General features: G+C 42.3%; 2 protein-coding genes across 2 annotated transcripts in view; one reads left to right on the top strand and one right to left on the bottom strand.

Annotated features, from left to right (window-relative positions):
* Nucleotides 1-18,910, top strand: part of KIAA1549 (KIAA1549 ortholog) — a 150,772-nt gene extending 131,862 nt beyond the window's left edge. Inside the window, exons 20-21 of the mRNA XM_045052641.1 lie at nt 10,589-10,734; nt 13,170-18,910. Of these exons, the coding sequence (XP_044908576.1) occupies nt 10,589-10,734; nt 13,170-13,424 (401 nt within the window). The 3' untranslated portion in view covers nt 13,425-18,910. The remainder of the gene's footprint in view (nt 1-10,588; nt 10,735-13,169) is intronic.
* TMEM213 (transmembrane protein 213) overlaps nt 16,144-24,376 on the bottom strand; it is a 27,046-nt gene continuing 18,813 nt past the window's right edge. The window contains exon 4 of the mRNA XM_045052817.1: nt 16,144-19,827. The gene's annotated coding sequence lies outside the window, so the exon portion shown is untranslated. The remainder of the gene's footprint in view (nt 19,828-24,376) is intronic.

The following is a 24,376-nucleotide window of genomic DNA, read 5'->3' as shown; positions in this document are numbered from 1 at the left end:
GACACTGCTCATAGGTGACAGTCAAGTCCAACATGGCTGAGCTGAGTCTCACATGGCATGTGGCTGGTTGGCCCTGGCGGTTTACCCAGAATTAAAAATTGCTGTTTCACGTCACGGAACTGCATCTCATGAATAGTTGATACTACAAATACCATATTTGTGAATGTTGTTCATTGTTCCTCAAGCGTCTGTGGAGTTTAAGATTGTTTTTTTTGTACAGCTCAGCATGCTTTGAAAAGTCTTCGAAGTTCATTATACCCATCTGACTGTTTTACTCAAAGTCACTTTTATTTTCATTTCTTCACCTTCCTGTTTGACGGTTTAATAAAAATTGAAGCTTTAAAAAGAGGGGCTATTACATGTTTGCTTATCTTTTACAGTTTTCTAACTTTCTGGACAATATATACCTTTATAATGTCAACAAGGAACTAGTTTAAGCCTTTTTGAAACTTGTAATAATTGGTGGATAGTGATCCTTTATGGTTTCCTAGGCATTTATTATAGGTTGCATTGTCTATCAGTCAACAACAAAAATATCTCTGGATATCCCACAGGATTTCCCATATTTTACAGGTGCTGTACTTGCAGTGAGTTTTCTTTCTCCTGTTAATTACTGCTTATTTGAACATTGGTGCATATTACATCTCCCAAACAAAATTTAGACAGCTTCATCTTTAATCTAGAAGAATAGAGAAATGGTACATAGAAATATTTGAAGAGGAAGTTATTTTCTAATAATTTCTAATAAGAGATTAAGTTGTATAAAAATTTGTAATAGAAAATATTAAGATATGCTGGAAGAGTTACCTTTTGACTATTTAAAATAATCGAATATGTATATGTCTAAAAATTACTAGAAGCAAAGGAAAATAGAATCCAGGGAAGTATTCAGCAGGTATGCCCATGAGGTATTTTTATGAGAGGATGATTCAAAGAAATTGATAAGTGGGCAGCCTTCAGAGCCTAAATGGACAAAGGACAGGAAGGATGAATTCACAGAAGGAATATGTGTGTGGGGTGTATATCACAGGAAAGTAAACATGAAAGATGCCCAGTTTTGAACATGACTGACGAAATGCACTTTAAAACCATGGGGAGACACCATTTCAGTCGTGAAACTGTTTTCATGATAATGTAGCAGGACAACATTAACATCCACTTTCTTCTTCTGTACAGTGGGGGTAATGTGGCTGTTGTGTGGATTACAGAAGATAACAGGTGCAAAGTGCTCAAAATAGTGCCTGACGTGTTGTAAACTTTCAGTGAATATCAGCTGCAATTATTAGTATATTTCCAGTGGTGGTATAAATCATTAAACACTGGGAAAGCAGCTGGGCAGTATGACTTACTAAGCTTTGCATTTGCTAATTCTACTTTTGAGAATCTAGGATCCTCCTCCCCAAAGAAATCCAAATATTGGGGAAAAACGAGTGCAAAGGTGTTTATCAGCACATTATTCATAATAGAGAATTGTGAGCCCTCTAAATGCCTAGTAATGAGGGGATCAGTGCATAAATTGTGCAGCTGTTTATTATTAATTAATTAATTAATTTCATTTTAGTTTTTTTATTAAATCCCAGTATACTTAGCATGCAGTGTTATATTAGTTTCAGGCTAACAATATAGTGATTCAGCATTTCTATACATTACTCAAGTCTTCATCAAGAAAAGTATACTCTTTTTTTAAAAATTTTTTTAAATGTTTATTTTTGACAGAGAGAGAGAGACAGAGAGAGAGAGAGAGAGAGAGACAGAGCACGAGTGGGGGAGGGGCAGAGACAGAGGAAGACAGAATCCGAAGCAGGCTCCAGGCTGTGAACTGTCAGCACAGAGCCTGACGTGGGGCTCAAACTCACAGCCCGCGAGACTGTGACCTGAGTCGAAGTCGGATGCTCAACTGACTGAGCCACCCAGGCGCCCCAGATACTCTTTTTTATTAAGTTTATTTTGAAAGCGTGTGCACATGCATGTGCTCATAAGTGGGGGAGGGGCAGACAGAGAGGGAGAGAGAGAGAATCCCAAGCAGGCTCTGCGCTGTCAGTGCAGAGCCCCCCATGTGGGTCTCGAACTCACAAACCGTGAGATTATGACCTGTGCCAAGATCAAGAGTTGGACTCTTAACTGACTGAGCCACCCAGGTGCCCCCAAAAGCTTTTTATTTTGACGTAGTCCCAATAGTTTATTTTTGCTTTTTTGCCCTTGCCTCAGGAGACATAGCTGGAAAAATGTTGCTGTGGCCAATGTCAGGGACCTTACTGCCTGTGCTCTCATCTAGGATGTTAATGGTTTCAGGTCTCACATTTAGATCTTTAATCCATTTTGAGTTTATTTTTGTGTAGAGAAAGTGGTCCAGTTTTATTCTTTCGCATGTAGCTGTCCAATTTTCCCAACATCATTCGTTGAAGAGACTTTTTCCCATTGCATATCCTTGCTTCCTTTGTTAAAGGATAATTGACCATATAATTGTGGGTTTATTTCTCGGCTCTCTGTTCTGTACCATTGATCTGTGTCTGTTTTTGTGCCAGTACCATACTGTTTTTATTACCACAGCTTTTTAGTATATCTTAAAATCTGGGATTATGATAACTCCAGTTGTTGTTTTTTTTTCTTTGTCAAGATTGCTTTGGCTATTTGGGGTCTTGTGTGGTTCCATACCAATTTTAAGATTATTTGTTCTAGTTATGTTGAAAAATGTTTTTGATGTTTGTTTAGTTTTGAGAGAATGCAAGCAGGGGAGGGGCAGAGAGAGAGTGGGACAGAGGATGTCAAGCAGGCTCTGCGCTGAGAGCAAGGAGCCTGATGTGGGGCTCAAATCCATGACTTGTGAGATCATGACTTGAGCCGAAGTTGGACACTTAACCAACTGAGCCTCCCAGGCACCCCTATATTGCTGTTGATAGTATGGACATTTTAACAGTATTCTCCTAATCCAGGAGCATGGAATATCTTTCCATTTGTTTGTGTCATCAGTTTCTTCCATCAGTGTTTATGGTTTTCAGAATGTAAATCATTCACCACTGTAGTTAAGTTTATTCCTAGGTGTCTTATTCATTTCGGTGCAGTAGTAAATGGGATTTTTTTCAAACTTCTCTTTCTGTTACTTCATTATTAGTGTATGGAAGTGCACTAGATTTTTGTGTATTGATTTTGTATCCTGTGACCTTACTGAATTCATTTATCAGTTACAGTAGTTTTTTGGTGGAGCCTTTAGAGTTTTCTATGTTTAGTAGGTATCTGCATATAGTCAAAGTTTTACTTCTTTCTAACTGATTTGGATGCCTTTTATTTCTTTTTGTTGTCTGATTGCTGTAGCTAGGAATTCCAGTACAATGTCGAATAAAAGTGATGAGAGGGGAGCCTGGGTGGCTCAGTTGGTTGAGCGTCCGACTCTTGATTTCAGCTCAGGTCGTGATCTCTCCGGTTTGTGGGTTCAAGCCCCCTGTTGGGCTCTGCAGTGATAGCAGGGAGTCTGCTTGGCATTCTTTCTCTCTTTCCCTCTCTCTATCTGTGCCCCGCCTCCATTCCCTCTCCCTGTCTCTCAAAATAAATAAATAAACTAAAAAAAAAAGGTGGTGAAAGTCAACGTTCTTGTCTTGTTCTTCCTGATCTTAGGGGAAAATCTCTCAGTTTTCCACCATTGAGTGTGATGTTAGCTGTGGGTTTTCATATATGGCCTTTATTATGTTGAGGTATTTTCCTTCTAGACCTAGTTTGTTGAGGGTTCTTAGCATGAATGGATGTTTTACTTTGTCACATGCTTTTTCTACATCTGTTGAAATGATCATATTGTTCTTATCCTTTCTCTTGTTGATGTGATATATCACGTTGATTGATTTGGGAGTATTGAATTACCCTTGCATCCCAGGAATAAATCCCACTTGATTGTGGCAAATGAGTTTTTTAATGTGTTGTTGGATTTGGTTTGCTAATATTGTGTTGAGGATTTTGTATTTATGTTCATCTGAGATATTGGCCTGTAGTTTTCTCTTTTTGTGTTGTCTTTATCAGGGTAATGCTAACCTCACAGAATGAATTTGGAAGCTTTCCTTCCTGTTTTTTGGAATACTTTGAGAAGAATAAGTATTCTTTAAATGTTTGGTAGAATTAATCTGTGAAGCCATTTTTTCATAGACTTTTGTTTGTTGGGAGCTTTTTGATTACTGACTTGATTTTATTACTGGTAATCAGTGTGCTCAAATTTTCTATTTCTTCCTGATTCAGTTTTGGGAGGTTATTTGTTTCTAAGAATTTATCCATTTCTCCTAGGTTATCCAATTTGTTGGCATATACATTTTTCGTAATCTCTTAGAATCCTTTGTATTTCTGTGGTGTTGGTGTTATTTCTCCTCTTTTGTGTCTGATTTTGTTTATTTGAGTCTTTTTTTTTCTTTTTGATGAATCTGGTTTAAAGGCTTATCAGTTTTGTTTGCGTTTTGAAAGAACCAGCTCCTGTTTTTCATTGATCTGTTCTATTATGTTCTTAGTTTCTATTTCATTTATTTTTGCTCTAATATTTATTATTTTCTTCCTTTCATTGGTTTTGGGTTCTGTTTGTTCTTTTTCTGACTCCTTTAAGTGTAAGCTTAGGGTATTTATTTGAGATTTTTCTTGCTTCTTGAGGTAGGCCTATATTGCAATAGGCTTCTCTTTTAGATCAGCTTTTGCTGCATCCCAAAGATATTAGGCCATTGTGGTTTTTTTTTCTTTTTTTCATTTGTCTCCCTGTGTTTTTTGATTTCCTCTTTGATTTCTTGGTTGACCCATTCATTGTTTAGCAACATGTAATTTAACCTCGATGTATTTGTGGTCTTTCCGTATTTTTTTTTTGTGGTTGATTTCTTGTTTCATGGTATTGTGGTCAGAAAAGATGCATGGTATGACTTAAGTCTTTTTGAATTTGTTGAGACTTGTTGGTTTTGTGACCTAACCTGTGATCTATTCTGGAGAATGTTCTTTGTGCACTTCAAAAGAATTTAACCTTCGTGTATTTGTGGTCTTTCCATATTTTTTTCTTGTGGTTGATTTCTAGTTTCATGGTATTGTGGTCAGAAAAGATGCATGGTATGGCTCCATTCTTTCTGAGTTTGTTGAGACTTGTTTTGTGTCCTAACCTGTGATCTAGTCTGGAAAATGTTCCTTGTGCACTTGAAAAACATGTGTATTCTGTTTTGGGATAGAATGTTCTGATATATGTTAAATCCAAGTGGTCTAATGTGTTATTCAAAGCCACTGTGTCCTTGTTGATTTTCTCTTTGGATGATCTATCCAACAATGTAAGTGGCATGTTTAAATTCCCTACTGTTATTGTATTACTATTGATACTTCCTATATGTTTATTAATAGCTGCTTCCTGTATTTGGGTGCTTCTTTGTTGGGTGCATAAATATTTGTAATTGTTATATCTTCTTGTTGGATTGTTCCCTTTATGACTATGTAGTGTCCTTTGTTGTCTCTTGTTACAGTCTTTGTTTTAAAGTCTATTTTGTCTGATATAAGTATTGCCACCCCAGCTTTCTTTTCACTTCCATTTGCATGATAAATATTTTTTCATATCTTCACTTTCAGTCTGCATGTGTCTTTAGGTCTGAAATGAGTCTCTTGTAGGCACCTTATAGATGGGTCTTGCTTTTTTATCCATTCTATCACCCTGCATCTTTTGATTGGTGTATTTAGTCCATTTACGTTCAAAATAATTATTGATAGCTTTGTACTTACTGTCATTTTGTCACTTGTTTTACAGTATTTTTGTAGTTCTTTTCTGTTTTCGTCTTCTCTTACTCTCTTATCTCGTGGTTTGCTGGTTTAATTTAGTGATATGCTTGAATTCCTTTCTCTTTATTTTTTCATATTTATTACTGGTTTTTCCTTGTGGCTACCATTAGGTTTATATAGAATATCTTATGCATATTGCAGTCTATATTAAGTTGATCGTCACTTGAAGTTGAACCCATTTAGTTGAACGCACTAAATTTTTACTCCTCTCCCTCCCGTGTTTTAGGTATATGGTGTCATATTTTCCATCCTTGTATTTTGTAAATCCCTTGACTGATTTTTATGGTTGTGCTTAATTGTAGAGCTTTTGTGCTTCCTATTTTTCTTATTCGTGCTTATGTTCTCTTGTTTCCACTCAAAGATCCCCTTTAACATTTCTTGTAGGGCTAGTTTAGCGGTGGTGAATTTCTTTAACTTTTGTTTGTCTGGGAAACTCTTTGTCTCTCCTTCTATTCTGAATGATAACCTTGCTAGATAGAGTGTTTCTCGGTTGCAGGTTTTGTTTTTGTTTTTGTTTTCCTTTCAGCATTTTGAATATATCATGCCACTCTCTTCTGGCCTGCAAAGTTTCTGTTGAAAAGTCCACTGATAGCCTTATGGGGTTTCCCCTGTATGTAACTGTTTTCTTTTCTCTTGCTGTTTTTTTTTTTTTTTTTTTTTTTCAATGTTTTTTATTTATTTTTGGGACAGAGAGAGACAGAGCATGAACAGGAGAGGGGCAGAGAGAGAGGGAGACACAGAATCAGAAACAGGCTCCAGGCTCTGAGCCATCAGCCCAGAGCCTGATGCGGGGCTCGAACTCATGGACCGCGAGATCGTGACCTGGCTGAAGTCGGACGCTTAACCGACTGCGCCACCCAGGCGCCCCTTCTCTTGCTGTTTTTAAAACTCTCTTTTTATCACTACTTTGTGCCATTTTAATTACTATGTGTTTTGTTGTGGACCTCCTTGGGTAGATTTTGTGGAGGGCTCTCCGTGCCTCCAGGATCTGGATTTTTATTTCCTTCCTCAGATTTGGGAGGTTTTCAGCTATTATTTCTTCAAATAAATTTCTGGCCCATTTTCTCTCTCTCCTTCTGGGATCCTTCTAGTGCAAATCTTGTTGTACTTGATTGTATTGCTGAGTTCCCTTAATCTATTCTCATTTTTTATCCTGTTGAGTTTTTTGTTTGTTTTTTTTTTGTTGTTGTTTTTTAATTTTTTTTTTCAACATTTTTATTTATTTTTGGGACAGAGAGAGACAGAGCATGAACGGGGGAGGGGCAGAGAGAGAGGGAGACACAGAATCGGAAACAGGCTCCAGGCTCCGAGCTATCAGCCCAGAGCCCGACGCGGGGCTCGAACTCACGGACCGCGAGATCGTGACCTGGCTGAAGTTGGACGCTTAACCGACTGCGCCACCCAGGCGCCCCTGTTGTTTTTTTTTTTTAAGAAGACCTGGCTAGCTACATGCCAGGAAACCAATTCCCTTTATTAAAATAAAATTAGAAATATTAAGGACTATGCCTTCTGACTTGTATTTTTACAACAAAGATGGTGTAACATATTAAGAGAGATCAATACATCTGCAGAGGCAAAGAAAGCTTTACCAAAACATGAACCACTAAGAAAGAAAAACTAGACATATGTGGCACAGCATGTTGAAAATGGTTAGGATTTAAAAGAAATTAAAAAAAAAAAAAAGAGTGGAACCTTTCAGGGTTCCTGGCACACTGCCACACTTAGGGCGCCTCTTTGGATGGACTCCTGCCAAGGGCATTTTGGAGGGGGTGTGTCTGCAGGAGAATGCGGGAATAGGGTGCCTGGTATCAGCAAGGTTTCTCACTTCTGCCCTGGGAGGAACCTGGAGCCACTTTGGAGAGGTGCTAAGGGTGGGTGGGAGGGGGTAGGTCCACAGAAGAGTGCAGGGGTGCAGTGCACGGTTAGCAAGCTCGGTGGAGAGTATTTGTGCTGCACTGGTTCCCGCAGGTGTCACCTATATAGGCTGAGGGGCAGGGCAGAGAAGTGACACCTCTATATCCCAGGCATTTTTCAAACTGCTGCTTCTATGCTGTATCTAAGTGGAGCTGTTTGTTGTCTTGTCTCTTTTTTTTTTTTTTAATTTTTTTTTCAACGTTTATTTATTTTTGGGACAGAGAGAGACAGAACATGAACAGGGGAGGGGCAGAGAGAGAGGGAGACACAGAATCGGAAACAGGCTCCAGGCTCTGAGCCATCAGCCCAGAGCCCGATGCGGGGCTCGAACTCCCGGACCGCGAGATCGTGACCTGGCTGAAGTCGGACGCCTAACCGACTGCGCCACCCAGGCGCCCCTGTTGTCTTGTCTCTTTAAGGGTGGGGACTCAGTTTCCTCTTGCCCTCTGACTACCAGAGTTGAGTCTGCTTGTTTTTAAAAAAATTTTTTTTTCAACGTTTATTTATTTTTGGGACAGAGAGAGACAGAGCATGAACGGGGGAGGGGCAGAGAGAGAGGGAGACACAGAATCGGAAACAGGCTCCAGGCTCTGAGCCATCAGCCCAGAGCCCGACGCGGGGCTCGAACTCAGGGACCGCGAGATCGTGACCTGGCTGAAGTCGAACGCTTAACCGACTGCGCCACCCAGGCGCCCCTGAGTCTGCTTGTTTTTAAAGTTTCGGGTGTTCAACCCCACTGATTGTAAGAATTCATGAAGTTAAGCTCCTCTGGTTTTTCAAAGCCAAATGATAAAGGGGTTTGTCTTCCCAGTTCGAGTCCCCTGTGCCTGGGGTGCCTGGTGTGGGGTCTGCTCCTCACCCTTTTCTGTACTTGAAGTGACCCTCCCTCCTGAGGACAATCTGGAGGGTCCATTTGGTTCCTGACCATGTCTCTGCCCTCCCTACCCTTTTGGATATGGCCTCTCCACTGTGTTTAGTTGTGGAGAGTCTGTTCTGCCAGACTTCAGGTCGTTTTCTGGGTTATTTCCACTGGTGTGGGTGTTATCTCGGTGTCCGTGTGGGACGAGGTGAGCCTCAGATCCTTCTATTTCGCCACCTTCTCTGGAAGTCCCCAAGTGTGTAGCTATTTAAAATGAAGAGCTCAAAAGGAATCAGAAAAAGAGGATTTAAGATTTCCCAATTGCCTCTTATGTTTATGGTACTTGACCTATTTTATCTCTTTCAATTCTGAAAATAACATCATGAAGTGGGTGTTTTTTCCCCATGTGAGAAATGAGGCATCAGGGCTCAGTGGGAGTGGTAGCCGGCTGCCCAAGGTCACAGGGCTGTCACTGCCGGGGCTGGAATGCAAACCCAGGCCTCCTGGGCGTGATGCCCCACTTGAATCATGGGGAAAGCCCGTGCCGTATTGTTAAGTAAACAAAGCAAGATACAGAATTGTGTCTGAATTATGATTTCGACTACCATTGCACTTTTAACACAAAGGTACGCTTTTCTGTCTGTGCACCTGTGTGCACCTTGGTAAATGCTGGGGAACAGTGTGCTGCATTTTTGTTCTTTGCAGGATTTGCTCAACCAGTATCTGTTGAGCAAACCATACTGATGGTCCTAATAATTTTATTTTTTTAAGTTTGTTTATTTATTTTGAGAGAGGCAGTGCAAGCGGGGAAGGGGCAGAGAGAGAGGCAGAGAGACAGAATCCCAAGGAGGCTCTGCACTGGCAGTGCAGCGTGGGGCTCGAACTCACAAACTGCAAGATCATGACCTGAGCTGAAGTGGGATACTTAACTGACTGAGCCTACCAGGTGCCCTGGTCCTGATAATTTTAATCAATATTATGAAACTTCAGTAATTGGCAAGAGCTCTTCTGCGTACATTGCTCTGACAGGAGCCTAGCAGGGGTTTTTTCTGACCTTTAGCATTTAGTTATTACAGATCCAAATGAAACTGTGGCATTCCTTTGTTTAAAAACATGTATTTGGCTCATGGAGGCTGTTACTTTGACAGCTAGAGTAGGAGAAGGCTGGAAGAAGGAGAGGGCCGCCTTCCCTACCTCTGAAATCTCTGAACCTCGTAGGGCCAGTCTGCACAGCATAGACAGATTTGATGATCCTGGGAGCATTTGGGAACAAGTATTTGATTTCCCAGAGCTTAAAGGTCACTTTTTTGCCTCCCTTAATCTATGGAGTAGGGATATATCCAGATGCCATAAGTTGATGGAGTAGGAAAATATGTCATTTACAGCCTGGCCTTCATAGCTCCCCGAGGCCACAGCATGTCTGCGTGTAGAGAATGAGCTGTAGAGAGACTCCTGGCTTTGCCATCAGCACAGCTCCCTGAAGAGGCTGGGTGGGTGGCTTTAAAATTTTAATTATGACATGCCTAAGTTGTGGAAACAGTGTAAGTATAGTGAACATAAATGTACGTAAACATTCTGAAATCAAAGAAATACACACCCTGCCTTTTAAGAACAAATACATACTGTATTTTCTCTCCTCGTGAGTCTCAGAGACACGAGCACACAGGAGCCAGGTTTCAGCTTTCTCCAAAACCTTTCCCTTCTTTCTTTGGAATCAATAAGATCATCCTTCTTTATAACCTCTTGGAAATGAGTGGAAAGGCCCTCTGCTATAGCCTTTATTCCCCGTCCCCTGATGTCTATATAGAAACATAAGGACATCACTGTTAGGCACCGTATTAAACGGAAGTAAGAGGAACCAAGAAATCCACAGTCCGTTTTTCCTAGGAAGTATCATCCTCTGGAGATAGAATTGGGGCCGTGTTTGAACAACGCTTGTATCCCTTGTCCGTAAGGAAGATCTGTAGTCAAAACCCAAGCGTCTTGCCAGGCGACTTCGCTTCTCAACAAGTGTTGACCCAAGTGCCCGCTCTGTTCCTTCAGGCTCCCAGATTCAGCACCTGACACAGGTGGGGATTGCAAGCAGAATTGGAGCCCAGCCAGTGGAAATCCCACCGAGCAGAGGCGGCCAGTATGGGGGACCAGGCTGGCCTTCCTACGGGGAGGATGAAGCGGGCCGAAGAGAGGCTGTGAGTATCTTGTGTGTGGGTCATCACGGAATAATCACTTAATTTAGCTGCTTCTGCCTCTGCTTTGAGGATCGCTCTTTAAAACCTACATACATAAAAGTTGTAACTAACTCCCTCACTTTTTTCTCCATAAGTGTATTTTTGCCTGCAGTTTTTAGATCATAAATTCCCACCCACCGAGAGGGGGAGAGTACTGGCATTGAACTTTTCAAAAGTGTATCATCTTTCTTGAGGCAGATTTTAGACTTAAAGTAGTGAATTTTTTAAAATAACCTTGCAGAAAAAGTAACGAAGGTGATGTTCGTTACATTAAAATCTGGACAGAGACCTATAAGTAACAGCTACTTTGAAAATTTTTCCAATTTTTTTATATTATGGTAAAACACACATAATACAAAATTTACCATCTTAACCCTTCCCAGTTCCCAGTTCAGTGGTTTCAAATACATTCATGATGTTGCACAACCATCACCCCCATCCATCTCCTTGGCATTTTTCATCTTGTAAAATGGGAAGTGTGTGCTCATCAGACACTAAGTGCCCTTTGCCTCTCCCCCAGCTACAGGCAACCACAATTCTGCTTTCTGTCTCACTGATTTTAACTTTCAAGTAGTGAATGTGAACCTGTAGGTGACTAAAATCTCGACTTGATCTTTGGTGTTACTGTTGTATACACGTGTATGATCTCACGTGCCTACTTGCTCACCATTTGTGCTTTGTTGTGGGCTAATCAACGTCATATCCATTATGACCCCCACGAGATGCTTCTGCCGTCATCTCACAGGTTGGAGCATTCCAAGGCATGGGGTTTCTTTTAGAGGCTTCTCCTTGCTTTGACTGCTCCTTTGTAGGAATGGAGTCAATACGGGCACAGGTAATTTCCACAAATGATTTCCTTCATTTTTCTCAAGACTTTTACATGCATTTATGTGTCTTTCCAGCAGACACTCTAAATTCTTTTCATGGCCAGATGGTTCTACTATTCAGAGAAAGAAAATTAACTCCAGAATGTAATTTTCCCCTATCAGATATGCTCTTATACTTAGAATCTCAGGTGTCTACTTGACATTTGCTCACACTTTTCTTTTTCTGCCTTCATTGTGCCCAGCTTATTTTTTTACTGTGCTTTGTGTTTTCCTATCAGATCTAGCGTTCACTTTATACTGCCTCTTTTATCACTGTTTGGAAACGTGAAATGTAGAAATATTCTAGAGCTTGAACGCCATGTTTACCATTAGGCTAATTTTTAGCATAAGTGAAACCACAGATTTAGTACTTATATGTACATCCGAAGAGAGATTTTTCATTGAAAAAATATGAAAAAAAATCACTGAAAAGTATAATTCTGGTCAAATGAATGCCAAATGAATTTATATTATGTAAATATAGGCAAAACTCTCGTGTGTTACAGTACAGATAACTATTTTAAAATGTTTATTTTTTAGAGAGAGAGAGAGAGAGTGTGTAGGGAGGGGCAGAGAGAGAGGGAAACAGAGAATCCCAAGCAGGCTCTGTGCTCTTAGTGCAAAGGCTGACATGGGGCTTGATCCCACGAATCCTGAGATCATTATCTGAGCCAAAATCAACAGTTGGACGCTCAACCGACTGAGCCACCCAGGTACCCCAGTGCAGATAACTTTTTTTTTTTTAATGTTTGTTTATTTTTGAGAGACTGAGAGAGACAGAGCATGAGCAGGGGAGGGGCAGAGAGAGAGGGAAACACAGAATCCAAAGCAGGCTCCAGGCTCTGAGCTGTCAGCGCAAAGCCCGACGGGGGGCTCGAACTCATAGACCACGAGATCATGACCTGTGCTAAAGTCAGACGCTTAAACCAACTGAGCCAGCCAGGTACCCCAGTGCAGATAACTTTTTAAAGAAAAAGGTCTGCAGAACAAGTCAATAGACACACATGAATAAAATGGAAAACAATTTTGTGACCTTGTGCGTGTTCTGTGGTCTCAGCATGTGTCACAGGCACACCCTCCCAAAGTTCCAGGCCCAGAGCAGAGGCAGTTCTTGTCATTTGCTCTGCAGGGACTTGCTCACCTCTTTCAGCTCTCAGATGCCCTCATTTGACCTTTCACCTCCCCAGGGAAGGGACCCCAGCTCTCTAGGTCCCTTCCTGTTCTCCCAGTGGACCACTGACCTCCACACATAGGGGCCCAGAGACTTGGCCAACCTCATCATTCCTTCTGTCTGCTTTTAAGCAAGTATTGATTAGGCATCTGTGAAGTCCAAGGGTTTCTTTATTGTACTGCTCCCCCTCCAGCACTTCTTCCACAGTCTGTTCATCCCACCTTGAGGCCTGATTGGAGAGCCAGGGTGGGTGGGCAGTGGTCAGAAGTCATCCTGGGAGTACACCTACCACCAGCGAATTTGACTTTCCCTCCTGTTCTTACATGGGAAATACAGTAACGTTTGCCATGTTCTTTCAGACGCACATGCTTGGCCATCAGGAGTATTCTTCCTCACCGCTGTTCCAGGTGCCAAGGACTTCAGGCAGGGAGCCCTCCGCTCCTCCTGGGAACCTCCCACACAGGGGGCTGCAGGGCGCGGGGCTGGCTTATGCCACCAGCTCCACAGAAGACCTCCAGCCCGGCCACTCCTCGGCTTCTCTCATCAAAGCGATCCGCGAGGAGCTCCTCCGGCTTTCCCAGAAACAGACCGCCGTGCAGAACTTCCACAGCTGATTGGCCTCGCCTTGCAGATTTGCCAAGTATCTGCTTCCCGTGGAAGCAAGACTAAATGGAAATCAACTGAGTGGGTGTTTGTAAGAGGATGTGCATCTCCTGGGCTAGGCGCCCATGTAAGGGAGCAAGTTGCAATTTTAGAAGATGCCATAAGTCACATGACAGCTCATGATGCTTTTAATCGGTTGGCAATTTTTTGACCACTTGGGTTTCAGTCGAAATTTACGTACTTTTGGCCAAAAGCCAGCAGCACTTCATGAAGACAAACCATAAGACTAAGCTAACAAAAATCACTAAATTAGTCTCCTTTTTAAAGGTAAAGGATGAAAATTGTGTAGATGGTTTAGGGATTATTGGAATCCAGCGTTTCTGTGGGAAGATGTGATTCAGACTGGTTTGTATGATGAACTTGCTGCTTTGTTTTTTGAGAAAAGAGATTTGAAGACATTTTATTAACAGCTTGATTTTCCTCTTTTTCTCCATAGGAACTTATTTTAATAGTCATATTAACAACAAAAATACTAAGACTGTTTGGGAATTTACAAAGCTACTAGTGAGAAACCAAATGATAGATTGTAGAGCCTGATGATTCCAAAAGAAGCCATCATCTGCATTTTTCCTTCTACTTCTGGTGCTACAGCTCCGAGGGCCCCCTTCACCTTTATGTCTGTGAAATGCAAACTTTGGCTTTTTCAGTGGAAGAGTATGTTGAGGATTTCATTTTGTCCTAGGGAGGAGAAAACAAACAAAAAAACCTCCCAGCGCGGAGAGGGGAAACGTTAACTATTTATTTGGTTATTCAAAATACATATCGAAGTTTAGATTTACATTCTTAAGTGTATTTGCTGTTTAATTAATTGGGCGCACGTGACTGCCAATAGCATCCCATCTCAGCGCATGCCATCAGTAAGGCCAGTGCTAGAGGAGGCGGCTTTCAGGAGGTCATAACTAATCCTTGCACTTAGCTGATGAGTTGCTCGCAAATCACATTTGAATGAGAAATCTCCCACGAGCAAAAATTGTCTATGAAAACTCCTAGGGCCAACAGATTGTTATGCACGAGTGCATTTCTAGTAATCACGTTCTCTGCGTTCAAGACCTGGAAATGAAATGGAGTTCAGTCCAGCCTCTCTGTAATAAATCAAGAAATGTAAAGAGGAGCTTTGAGGACCACAAGGGAAAGGAGGGAGTTGCTCCCAGTTTCTGATTGTATTGTGCACGACCGCTGAGTGACTGTTAAAACCATCTTCCATCCTTGGGGCCTGACAGAGGGTATCGCCTCTCTTGAGATTCACTCTTGAAGTAAACATTTCCCTACTTCCCAGATTAGAGGAAGGATCATAATAATAAGGGCCGTTCTGCTTTCTGGTACTTGAGTGAAGTTCAGAAGAAAAACAGATAACTGATTTCCACTCTGAATCCTTTTTTATTAGATCAACTATTACTTTTAACTAACCACAAATCAACAGGCAGAATTCAGGACTCTGAGGAATCAAAATCTGCATCAAATTTTAAGAACCCTGCAACAGCTGAAATAGGTTTCCAGAATGTAATCACTGGGGGCCAGAATCGTTTCAGCGCTTCCTCATTGAAGTCTGTCAGATGGTCTTACGATACAGGGCATCTCGCTTCTGGGAAGTTAAATGTAGCCATTTCATCCCTGCCCCTCCGGAAGAGAAGGGGCGCAGGAGAGGAAGTCTCTCGAGGATGTTAAAGGAACAGAGACCCCTTTTCAGGCAGCCCTCAAAGGCTCCAAGGAGTGTGGGAGAGAAGACCCCTCTGGGCTTGATTTCTTACCTCTCAGTCTTGGTCACATACCAGACTCTCCCCAAAATGGAGGAGTACTTTGCATGTCATTCAGAAATACCAGGTTTCCCCGATACCCAAGCAGAATTTTATTTGGGACATCTTACAGTGAGTTCAGACTGTGTGACAGCAAATGGAATAAACACAGGCTCCCTTCTGTTCTGCTCAGTGTTGTGTTTGTACCCAGTGTACTAAGAATCATTACCTCCTGTGTCCATCACAGAACCAGATGTCTGTTCTCCAGGGAGCTGCAGTAGGGGATCTTGATGCCTTTCAGATGAGCATGAAAGGATTCTACCTGTATTGTTGTGCTTAGAATTGATACACTTTTAAGCAAATGTCAAGACCAAAGATAACATGTGATAACCGGTGGTGTGTGGTGTGGTGTGAGCAGGCCCGTGGGATCACAGCGTTCGTGAGTTGGTCGTAAACCACACTTGGTCTGCACTTGTGTTCTCTAAACACCTGCAGCAGTCTACCTGTCACAGAACTCAGGACAGACTAACTGTTGTGGGAAGCACCACACCCAAATGGATCTCCGGACGCTCAGTTAACGTGATCTACTTAAAAGAAAGGTCCTCATGTCGATCGTGGGTGGCCATGGAGTTCTAAAATGAAAAGTTAAATTTTGTGTCTCTTTTTCCTTAGTTTGAAGGTTCTAGTGGTAATAACGCAAGCTATGAAGTTGAGTTACAGTTTTAGAGAGAGTTGGAGAAATGATCATTTTCAGAGACTACTCTGTCGCCAACTTGCTGTGTCAGGTCCGTTCCTGAGCCTCATTCTCCTCATCAGCTGAACGAGAACAGACCTCCCCTGCCCACCTCCCAGAATTTCTTGTTTTGAGATTCACATGTGCTCATATGTGCAAACAGCCTTTGAGGAGGGAGCACAAAGCTTGGTGAAATGTAAGATGTTATCTGTATGATTGCACTGGAATTGGACAGTCTGATACGCTGTCATCTACCAGTGAATGAATTCACGTGGAGGTAACCAGAGCGAAACTAAGGTCTCCGTGTGTCTCTTCTTCTCTCCCGATTTGCTTTAAATTCGCTTCCGTTGCCATTAATTTCAAAACAGTGTTTATCAAACATCTTTCTGCTCATGATTTTTTGCTGTTTGTAGCACCAAAAAAGTCACCATGAGCCCTGTATTCTGAGATCTTAGAGTCTAAGGCAGATAGCACAGATGGGTATAAAAGACAGAAGAAGATACAGATACATAATGTGGTGTGAACGTCAGAAAGATTCATTGAAAATACACCAGTGCGTTGGGTACTCAGGAGAAGGGAAGTTGCACTTTGGAAACCACGGGGTTCTGGGGAGAAGCCCACTTGAGAAGCTACTGTAATGAAGACGGGGGAGCTGGTGAGATGGCAAGGAAAGAGCTGGGAGTAGGCCTGAGGAAGGACGTAGAAAGTGGGCGAAGCTGTCATTGAACATGAACTTGATCTGCTGCAGTATGAGGACAGGATCCCTAACCACACTCTGTAAGGAGTTTTAATAAAACAAGAGGAGGAAATGGGACTGTGAGAACGGGTTTGCAGTAGTACAGCAAGAAAATGGCCAGGTCCGCGAAGAAGGTCTGCTCAGCAAGAGATCCAGTCTGGAGGAGGGAAGAGAAAGGTACCAAGAACTGCTGGAGGAACCAATTACAAAGTATGAAAATATTGCAAGAATTCCACCAAGGTTTATGGCGTAGAGCCGATCTCAGTGGTCAGCCGTAAAACCACATTGAATCCTTTGTGGAGCAGAGTAGGTTATAAATAAATACATTCCACTTCTTTGTAGCTACCTACACAATTTTCTCCAGATTTTATTTAATTTCAGAATATGGTTTGATTTTGGTGGCATACGACTTTTGAGCAGCAGACTAAGCGGGTTTTGCCAACCGGACTTTTCAGGGCGTGAGGCCTGTGATGCAAAGCACAGGTGAGAGGGGCACCTGAAGGCTTTGGGCCGAAACAGGTAATGCTGTGCTTCTTGAGCCTCCCATTTAACTGCGTACAGGGTCAGTGTTTACTGTATTCGCACTTCTTAGTGCTCCAGTGGCCAAACCGGTCACTCGGACACCGATTTGCTTTTGCAGTAATTCACACGTTAATCATTACATGAACTTCCCGTCCCCTTTCCTACTGGATTCTCAGACGTGAATGAATTTGCTGGTTGAAAGGAAAGCTGGTTGAGGTTCTGAGCAGGGGAGAAGGGGGCTTCCAGTCTTAAGTACCACACTTACCTCTGCTCGAGGTGAGTTGCAGCCATTCCATTTCTACCTCCAAAGCCAGTCTCCAGAGCCTGCTTATCCACATTTGTCCCGGCGGGAGGGTGAGGGGGTCTGCTTCTGTACCTGCACACTGACCATTTGATCACAAAATGCATTTTTATGGGATGGTAACTTGAACTTCATTCTGACATTTAATCCAACGCATTAATGGATATTCTTGTAACAGGTGAGAGGGGTTTCTAAGAGCAACTGCTGTAACATACTCATAAAATGTAACAGGCTCACACTTACTACCTAATGAATAAGGGGTGTGTATATTTCAGGTTTCTTTTGATATTTTTGGAGGCAACTTTCAGTGTTTAGGACTCCTCTCTCTAGTATTAAAAAGACTTGAAAACTGAAACCTCACGGTACGATCCTAATTCCATGCTTGTGTGTGTTAACAGTACATTTGAGAATTTATCTTAAGAACACGCAGCAGCATTGAAATTTAGGAAAAGCATTTTAAATGCCTTTGGAAACATGAAACAAAGTTAGGAACCCGCAAGCAAGTAAGAGAAGGAATGAATGTCTTAAGCTGAGGTGGTCTAGTCCAAATTAGTTTCCCACAGGGTAGTTATGCAGGCTCCTTGCTTTGCCTTTCTTCCTCTGGGTTGCTCTGCCCTGGGGCCACTTCACATTTAAAGAAAGAGTGAATAGTAGAAGGGACAGAGATTTTGAGTCGCTTGGTCCCTGATTCCACGAGAACTTTCTGGACAACTTGGAGCGTCGTGAAGGGTCTCATGCCCCTGATTCAAGTATTCGTGACTTGACAACCTAAGTGTGCAAGTTAGGAAGAGCACAGGGCCAAGTTCAAGCCAGACACCCTGTGCTGTTCCTCTTGTTCATGGGGGGAAAGAAGGAGGCTTTCACCGATTAACGCACTTGCTCTAAGCACCAGAGGGCTCATTTCAGGAAGGGGTATACACTCTGCTTAGCCCTCCTCCAGAGCATCTTCGAAGGAGCATGGAGATGGGGCTCATTACCCTTGCAAGAAAGGAGGCTCAGCAGAGCCGTTCTGGGATACCTGCTTGTCTCCTCCTACTTTGTCAAGGTCCACGTTCCTCTGACTCTTCCTGCACTCTCCTTCCTGGATTGTGAGTGATAATGTACGAAAATACGCAGAGTCAATTGAGGCCACTTGTGGCATCAATACTGCAACTTGAACTTGACAATCATGGTTTGCTGGTCTCAAACGGGCACTTAAATTTCAGTGTGGGTATATGATTTAGTAATCGAACCTTCCCTTCTATTTGTCAGTTATGTTTCTACCCTTCAATTAGCTGCACTGTTTTCTAATGTGCTGTAGAGTTTTTGAAATAATTTATGCAAGTGTTTGGTTTCCATGTTTACAATTTATACTGCTTTCCTAGCATTTTAAATGGAAATGTCAATAAATGCTATGAATTGGTGTCAAATGATATTTTTCTGTTTCTTTCCTTTGTAACGTGATCATTTTTCTCATTTGTGAAATGTGATGGTTGAAGGAGATGATCTTTTTCTCTAATTTTTGTGGCCCTGGCGAGAACACCTACGACTTTGATTTTCTGAGGAATTAAGTGGAAAGGAGTCTCGTCAGCCTGTGGAATTCACAGAATTGTTTTCACTCCCCTGGGTTGGTGCCCACCCCCTTCTGCTCACTGTGTTTTGCACTAATCAAATTGATGCTTGCAGATTCATTTAGGAATTAAAAGATTAGGACTCTACAAAAGATTAGGACTCTACCTTTACCTAGAAAGGTAAATGAGAAGATCAAAGTCTGCACAATCTTGAAAGGTAATAGGGTCAACCTGGAGTTGTTTATGAAACCCAAGACAACGCCTGGAAACGGAGGAAAGCCAAGGGAACAAAATGCCGTAGAACATAACAACGAGATGAAATGTGGAAACCTGGATGGGATCCTGGAGCAGCGAGAACAAAACAAATGACATTAGAGGAAAAAAAAAAAAAAAAACCAGTGGAACCCAAATAAAGTCCCTAGGCTAGTCAGCGGTATTGTGCAAAGGTTAATTTTGTTGGTTTTGCTAACTTTACTAGGATTACTAAGACTTCTCTTAATGTCAGTAAAGGACATGCAGAAACACTATTTTTACAGCTTCTCTTGAAATCTAAAATCATCTAAAAATTTTACAACAGGTTTCATGCAGATCAAGCCCCTAGACCTGTGCAGAGGCTCACGTGAGCCTTCCATGGGCACCCACAGCCCAGCACCTGCCGTGCTCCTCTGGGCGGCCAGCTCTTGCTGAAGTCGGAACTGTGGTTAGCAGCTGCGAGTCGTGGGTGAAAATAAACCTTCATGAAGGAAAAGTCACAGGAGCAACCACAGGAGAGTTTGGACCTAAAAAATCAAAAAAAAAAAATAGACCACTATGAAAGAGACCTTCAAGTATGTTTTAAATGATTAAGAGGTTAATGTTCAAGAGAAAACAAAAGCCTAGTAAGCAACAGAATAGGATATTATGAAAGTTGAAGCACATTCGACAAAACCAAATATTAATCCTTGAAGGAAAAATAAAGGAAATTTAAAGCATACACACGCACGCACAATGGCCAGATACTCTGGTGTTTTTGACATAGCTGAAGAAGCAGTCGTTGGGGTAGTTTTGATGAACAGATCCTTATGCTTTAGTAAACACAGCTTGAGATTAAAAACAAAAAATAAAATACAGGGTAGACTAACTGCACACCTCGTTCCCCTAAGGCATTTTCGATGGTCCGCATGCAAATCGCTTCAAAACTATAGAAGAACAAGGAGTTACCAGAAGTAGCTAAGGCTTACGAGAAAGGTCGGACTGGTCCCATGCCCAGACCTCGAACACCGAGTTGACATGAATACGAATTTAAACTGTAATTGGCATTTCTTTTCCCTCTGTCTCCTCTTCCATATTATACCTGCCAAGCGTAGCTTAAGGTAAAAAGAAAACTAGAAACTGTAGCATTCCCAAGAGAGAGAGCCTTTGGTCCAGTGTCTGAGATAGTCACGCTAACGATATGTTTTTATTGTTGTTGGACCACCTGCTATTTGTTTAGTAACTTTGTTCCTCTAAAGATCTCCTGAACGTTCCTTGCTGCACCCTCATGAGGAATAAATGAGGCTAGTGTAGGCTTGATTTTTCCTGTGTTGAGGACTTGAAAAATTACAGCCCCACGTCCAGGTAACCCACATTTGTGTAGTTGAATGATGTTTTGCTGTACTCTTGCCAAAGGATAGCATTCAGAAGCGTACAATAGAACATGTCTAGAAAACTTACTGTTAACTTGCTTTAGAGTGGCTGTGTCATGGGTGGTTTATACCAGTGTCTTGAAAATTCAGTAGTGTAAATACTTAGGTTTTGATTCTGCGAAATGATGATATGCCTTAAATCAGTGGTTTTCTTTCAGCATCTTAAAGTTCTGAGATTGTTCTTTTAAAAAAATTTTTTTTAACATTTATTTACTTTTGAGAGAGAGAGAGAAGAGAGCACAAGCCGGGGAGTGACATGGAGAGAGGGAGACACCGAATCCAAAGCAGGCTCCAGGCTCTAAGCTGTCAGCACAGAACCCGATGCGGGGCTTGAACTCACAAACTGTGAGTTCATGACCTGAGCTGAAGTTGGATGCTTAATCAACTGAGCTGCCAAGGCACCCCAGAATTTTGAGATCGTTCTAAAGGAAACAGTACAAAGAGTTAAAAGAGAGAGAAAGAGAATGGCTTAAAAGCTGAAATGGGGTTGCTCATTTCAGTACAAATGAATGTTGGTCTTTTTTTCCCAACAGTAGTTGTGCACTGTGGTTGCTTTTTTTTAAAAAAAAAGTTTTTTTTAACATTTATTTATTTTTCAGACAGAGACAGAGCATGAATGGGGGAGGGTCAGAGAGAGGGAGACACAGAATCTGAAACAGGCTCCAGGCTCTGAGCTGTCAGCACAGAGCCCGATGCGGGGCTCGAACTCATGGACCATGAGATCACGACCTGAGCTGAAGCTGGCCGCTCAACCGACTGAGCCACCCAGGTACCCCTGTGGTTGCTTTTAAAGAGCAGCAAGAATGGTCTACTTTGAGCAGAATCTAGAAGAAGCTATTCCCCCTTAGATTGTCCTAAAGTGTAAGAGACAGGAGTCCTCACTGCCTGGGTTTGAAGTCCAAGAGCCCGTATGTTTTTAGATTGCTTTACATTTCTCCAATACTGTTATTTCTGGATTTCTTGTGAGACCAATTTTATACACAGATTAGGAATACGGTTGTTTTGTTTTTTTTTTAAAGAGGACATAACCAAATTTTAAATCAGAACATCCTATTACTGTATGTAGCCCTTTAGCCCTAACCTTTTTTGTTCTACCTTTTCTGGTCAAGATGCAGATTAGCAAAAAAAGAAGGAAACAAAAACAACTCCACCATCAGAAATACTGCAGTCAAGATTTTAGTAAATTTTGGTCTTTAAAAAAATAAGTATCTCAGCCAATTTCATCTCATTTGGTGACTGGGACTGATTTGCTTTCTAGTTGCTATTACAATAAGCTGTTGATTTGGATTCCAAAGCATGGGGTGGGGGGAGGGCAGGGGGGGGGGGCGAAAGGATTAGAATTGGTGCTGGGGGTAATCTGGAAAGCATCACAGGGAGATGTGTCTGAGGGTCTTCAAGCAGTAGTTTTCTTTTTTTTTTTTAATTTTTTTTTCAACGTTTATTTATTTTTGGGACAGAGAGAGACAGAGCATGAACGGGGGAGGGGCAGAGAGAGAGGGAGACACAGAATCAGAAACAGGCTTCAGGCTCCGAGCCATCAGCCCAGAGCCCGACGCGGGGCTCGAACTCATGGACCGAGAGATCGTGACCTGGCTGAAGTCAGACGCTTAACCGACTGCGCCACCCAGGCGCCCCCAAGCAGTAGTTTTCTAACTGTTGGAGGAAAATGGCACCATGACCTCGAGAGGCCCAGCTAGTGCCTAATTCTGCACACCAGTGGGGGGCACTGCTCGACGGGTCCCCTGACACAATACGTGGAATTTTGTAGGGGCTTTGTGCCTGGTGTTTGTAGCTCTCTTGGAGGACTTCATGGGTAGCAGAAAGCATTATTCTGGTCCAGAAAGTGATATTGTTTCTGGCCCTTGGCCTTAATGCTAGTAATTTACAGACTTCAGCCCACAAATGGCTTTTGGGGGACCCTTGTGAAAAGTGTGTGCTTTGATGTCTTTTCCTTGACAGTGGGGCTTCTCTTTAACTGGTGAATTTAGGCATACACATCAACTCTGCGCAATGCATTTCCTGCTCTGGTTGGCCCTTCATCTGTCTCTACTCCCTGCCACTTACATACCCATTGACCACACGGAGAATGAAGCAGGAATAGTGCCTCAGCTCTATCTGCAGGGTCCATGACCTGTGGTTTCTGACACATTTCTCTGTGCCTCAACCCTTTTCCAGATAACTAAAGCTTCACCTTCTGAGGTTACTGGCCCCTGGAACTCAGAAATTAGAGTTTGTATGGTCTTCACATCAATGGGTTCAGAGTGACCTACTAAATTTTATAAGCTTCAAAATTTAGAAGGATGATATTGTGATGGGTGGCAATCAGAAACACAGGCCAAAAAATAAATAAAAATATCATTTATTCCTACTAAGTTTAAAGCCCTACTTCTAGGATTAAAATTGTGTGTGTGTGTGTGTGTGTGTGTGTGTGTGTGTGTGTGTGTGTATCCCATATATATATGGAATATGGCCTAACGGGACTTAATAGGAAAAGAGTTGAGGATGTTAATGGGCATGTTAGGAGTGCTGGGGATACTTGAAAGATCAACCCAGCCTCAGACACTTCAAACAAATATATTGACCCAGTGAGAGGATATAAGAATTTCCACCTCCCCAGCTGGTTACTTGAAGAATATAGGTGCCAAATTTGGAAAGGGATGTTTATGAATTGGATGGAGAGACTGGGAGAAGAGGAGCCAGAATGGCAAGATTAGAATCCATGTCATTTGAGGAAGAGTTGAAGAACCTAGGTGTTTCGCATGAGCAGGGAAGGCTTTGTAGGAAGCAAAGCTGTCTTCAAATATCCGAAGAGTTGTCTTGAGAAGGGAGATTGATTTGCTTTACAGTATCTTGGAAGACAGAACTAATACCTCGTAGTAAGTCTTGGCCCAGTCAAAAGAACTGAACAATTAATAGGTCAACGCAGAAAAACCATTCTCTAGAAGTCCTTCCCATTGGCCGCTGGTGAGGACCTGTTTGCCATGGCACTGTGGCCATGTGGCCTCCAGCAGAAGGGTGCGCCACCATCATGTGGCCTCCAGCAGAAGGGTGGCATGTCTGGGCCCTGAGACCTTCCAGCTCACTCAGTCCTTTTCTAAGACTTTCATGAACTGATAAGGTAGAAGTTGAGGATATGGACCCTGGAGGAGAGATGGTGCTATGGAGGAGGGACTGCCCAAAACCAGCTCAGGCTTTCCCCAGAGTTAGTACAATGGGGAAATACTCCATCCCCCACACCATGGGGCGGGGGTGGGGTGGGGGGGGAGAATATTGTTTTGTATGTCTGGGAAAAATAACTATGAATAAGGTTTAATGGCTTATAAATACCCTTCTGCAGTTAGAACGTGGCATATCACTTGTGTATAAAAGCAATCTCAGCTCCAGTGTTAAGAATGTCATGGAACAGCAAATACGTTCACTGCACTGGACTAGTGTGTATGGAAATACTACCGGCACGTGAATGCATCATGAGGACCTTTACAGGAGCAGTCTGTGTGTGGAGTCCTGGAGAAAGAAGCTAGGTTGGAGGGGGAATGAAGGAAGACTAGGAGATGGGAATGGAGAGACAAGTGAATTTAGACAGTTCTTTTCAGATATTTTGCTGAGAAGGGATGCAGAGAAATGGGGTGGTTACTGAAAGGTAGGGATGTAGGGTAAATGACAT

The sequence above is a fragment of the Felis catus genome, chromosome A2 (genome assembly GCF_018350175.1).
Source record: "Felis catus isolate Fca126 chromosome A2, F.catus_Fca126_mat1.0, whole genome shotgun sequence".
NCBI classification, from domain to species: Eukaryota; Metazoa; Chordata; class Mammalia; order Carnivora; family Felidae; genus Felis; species Felis catus.
The sequence above is the reverse complement of the archived record's forward strand: the minus strand, read 5'-3'. Positions and strand labels throughout refer to the sequence as shown.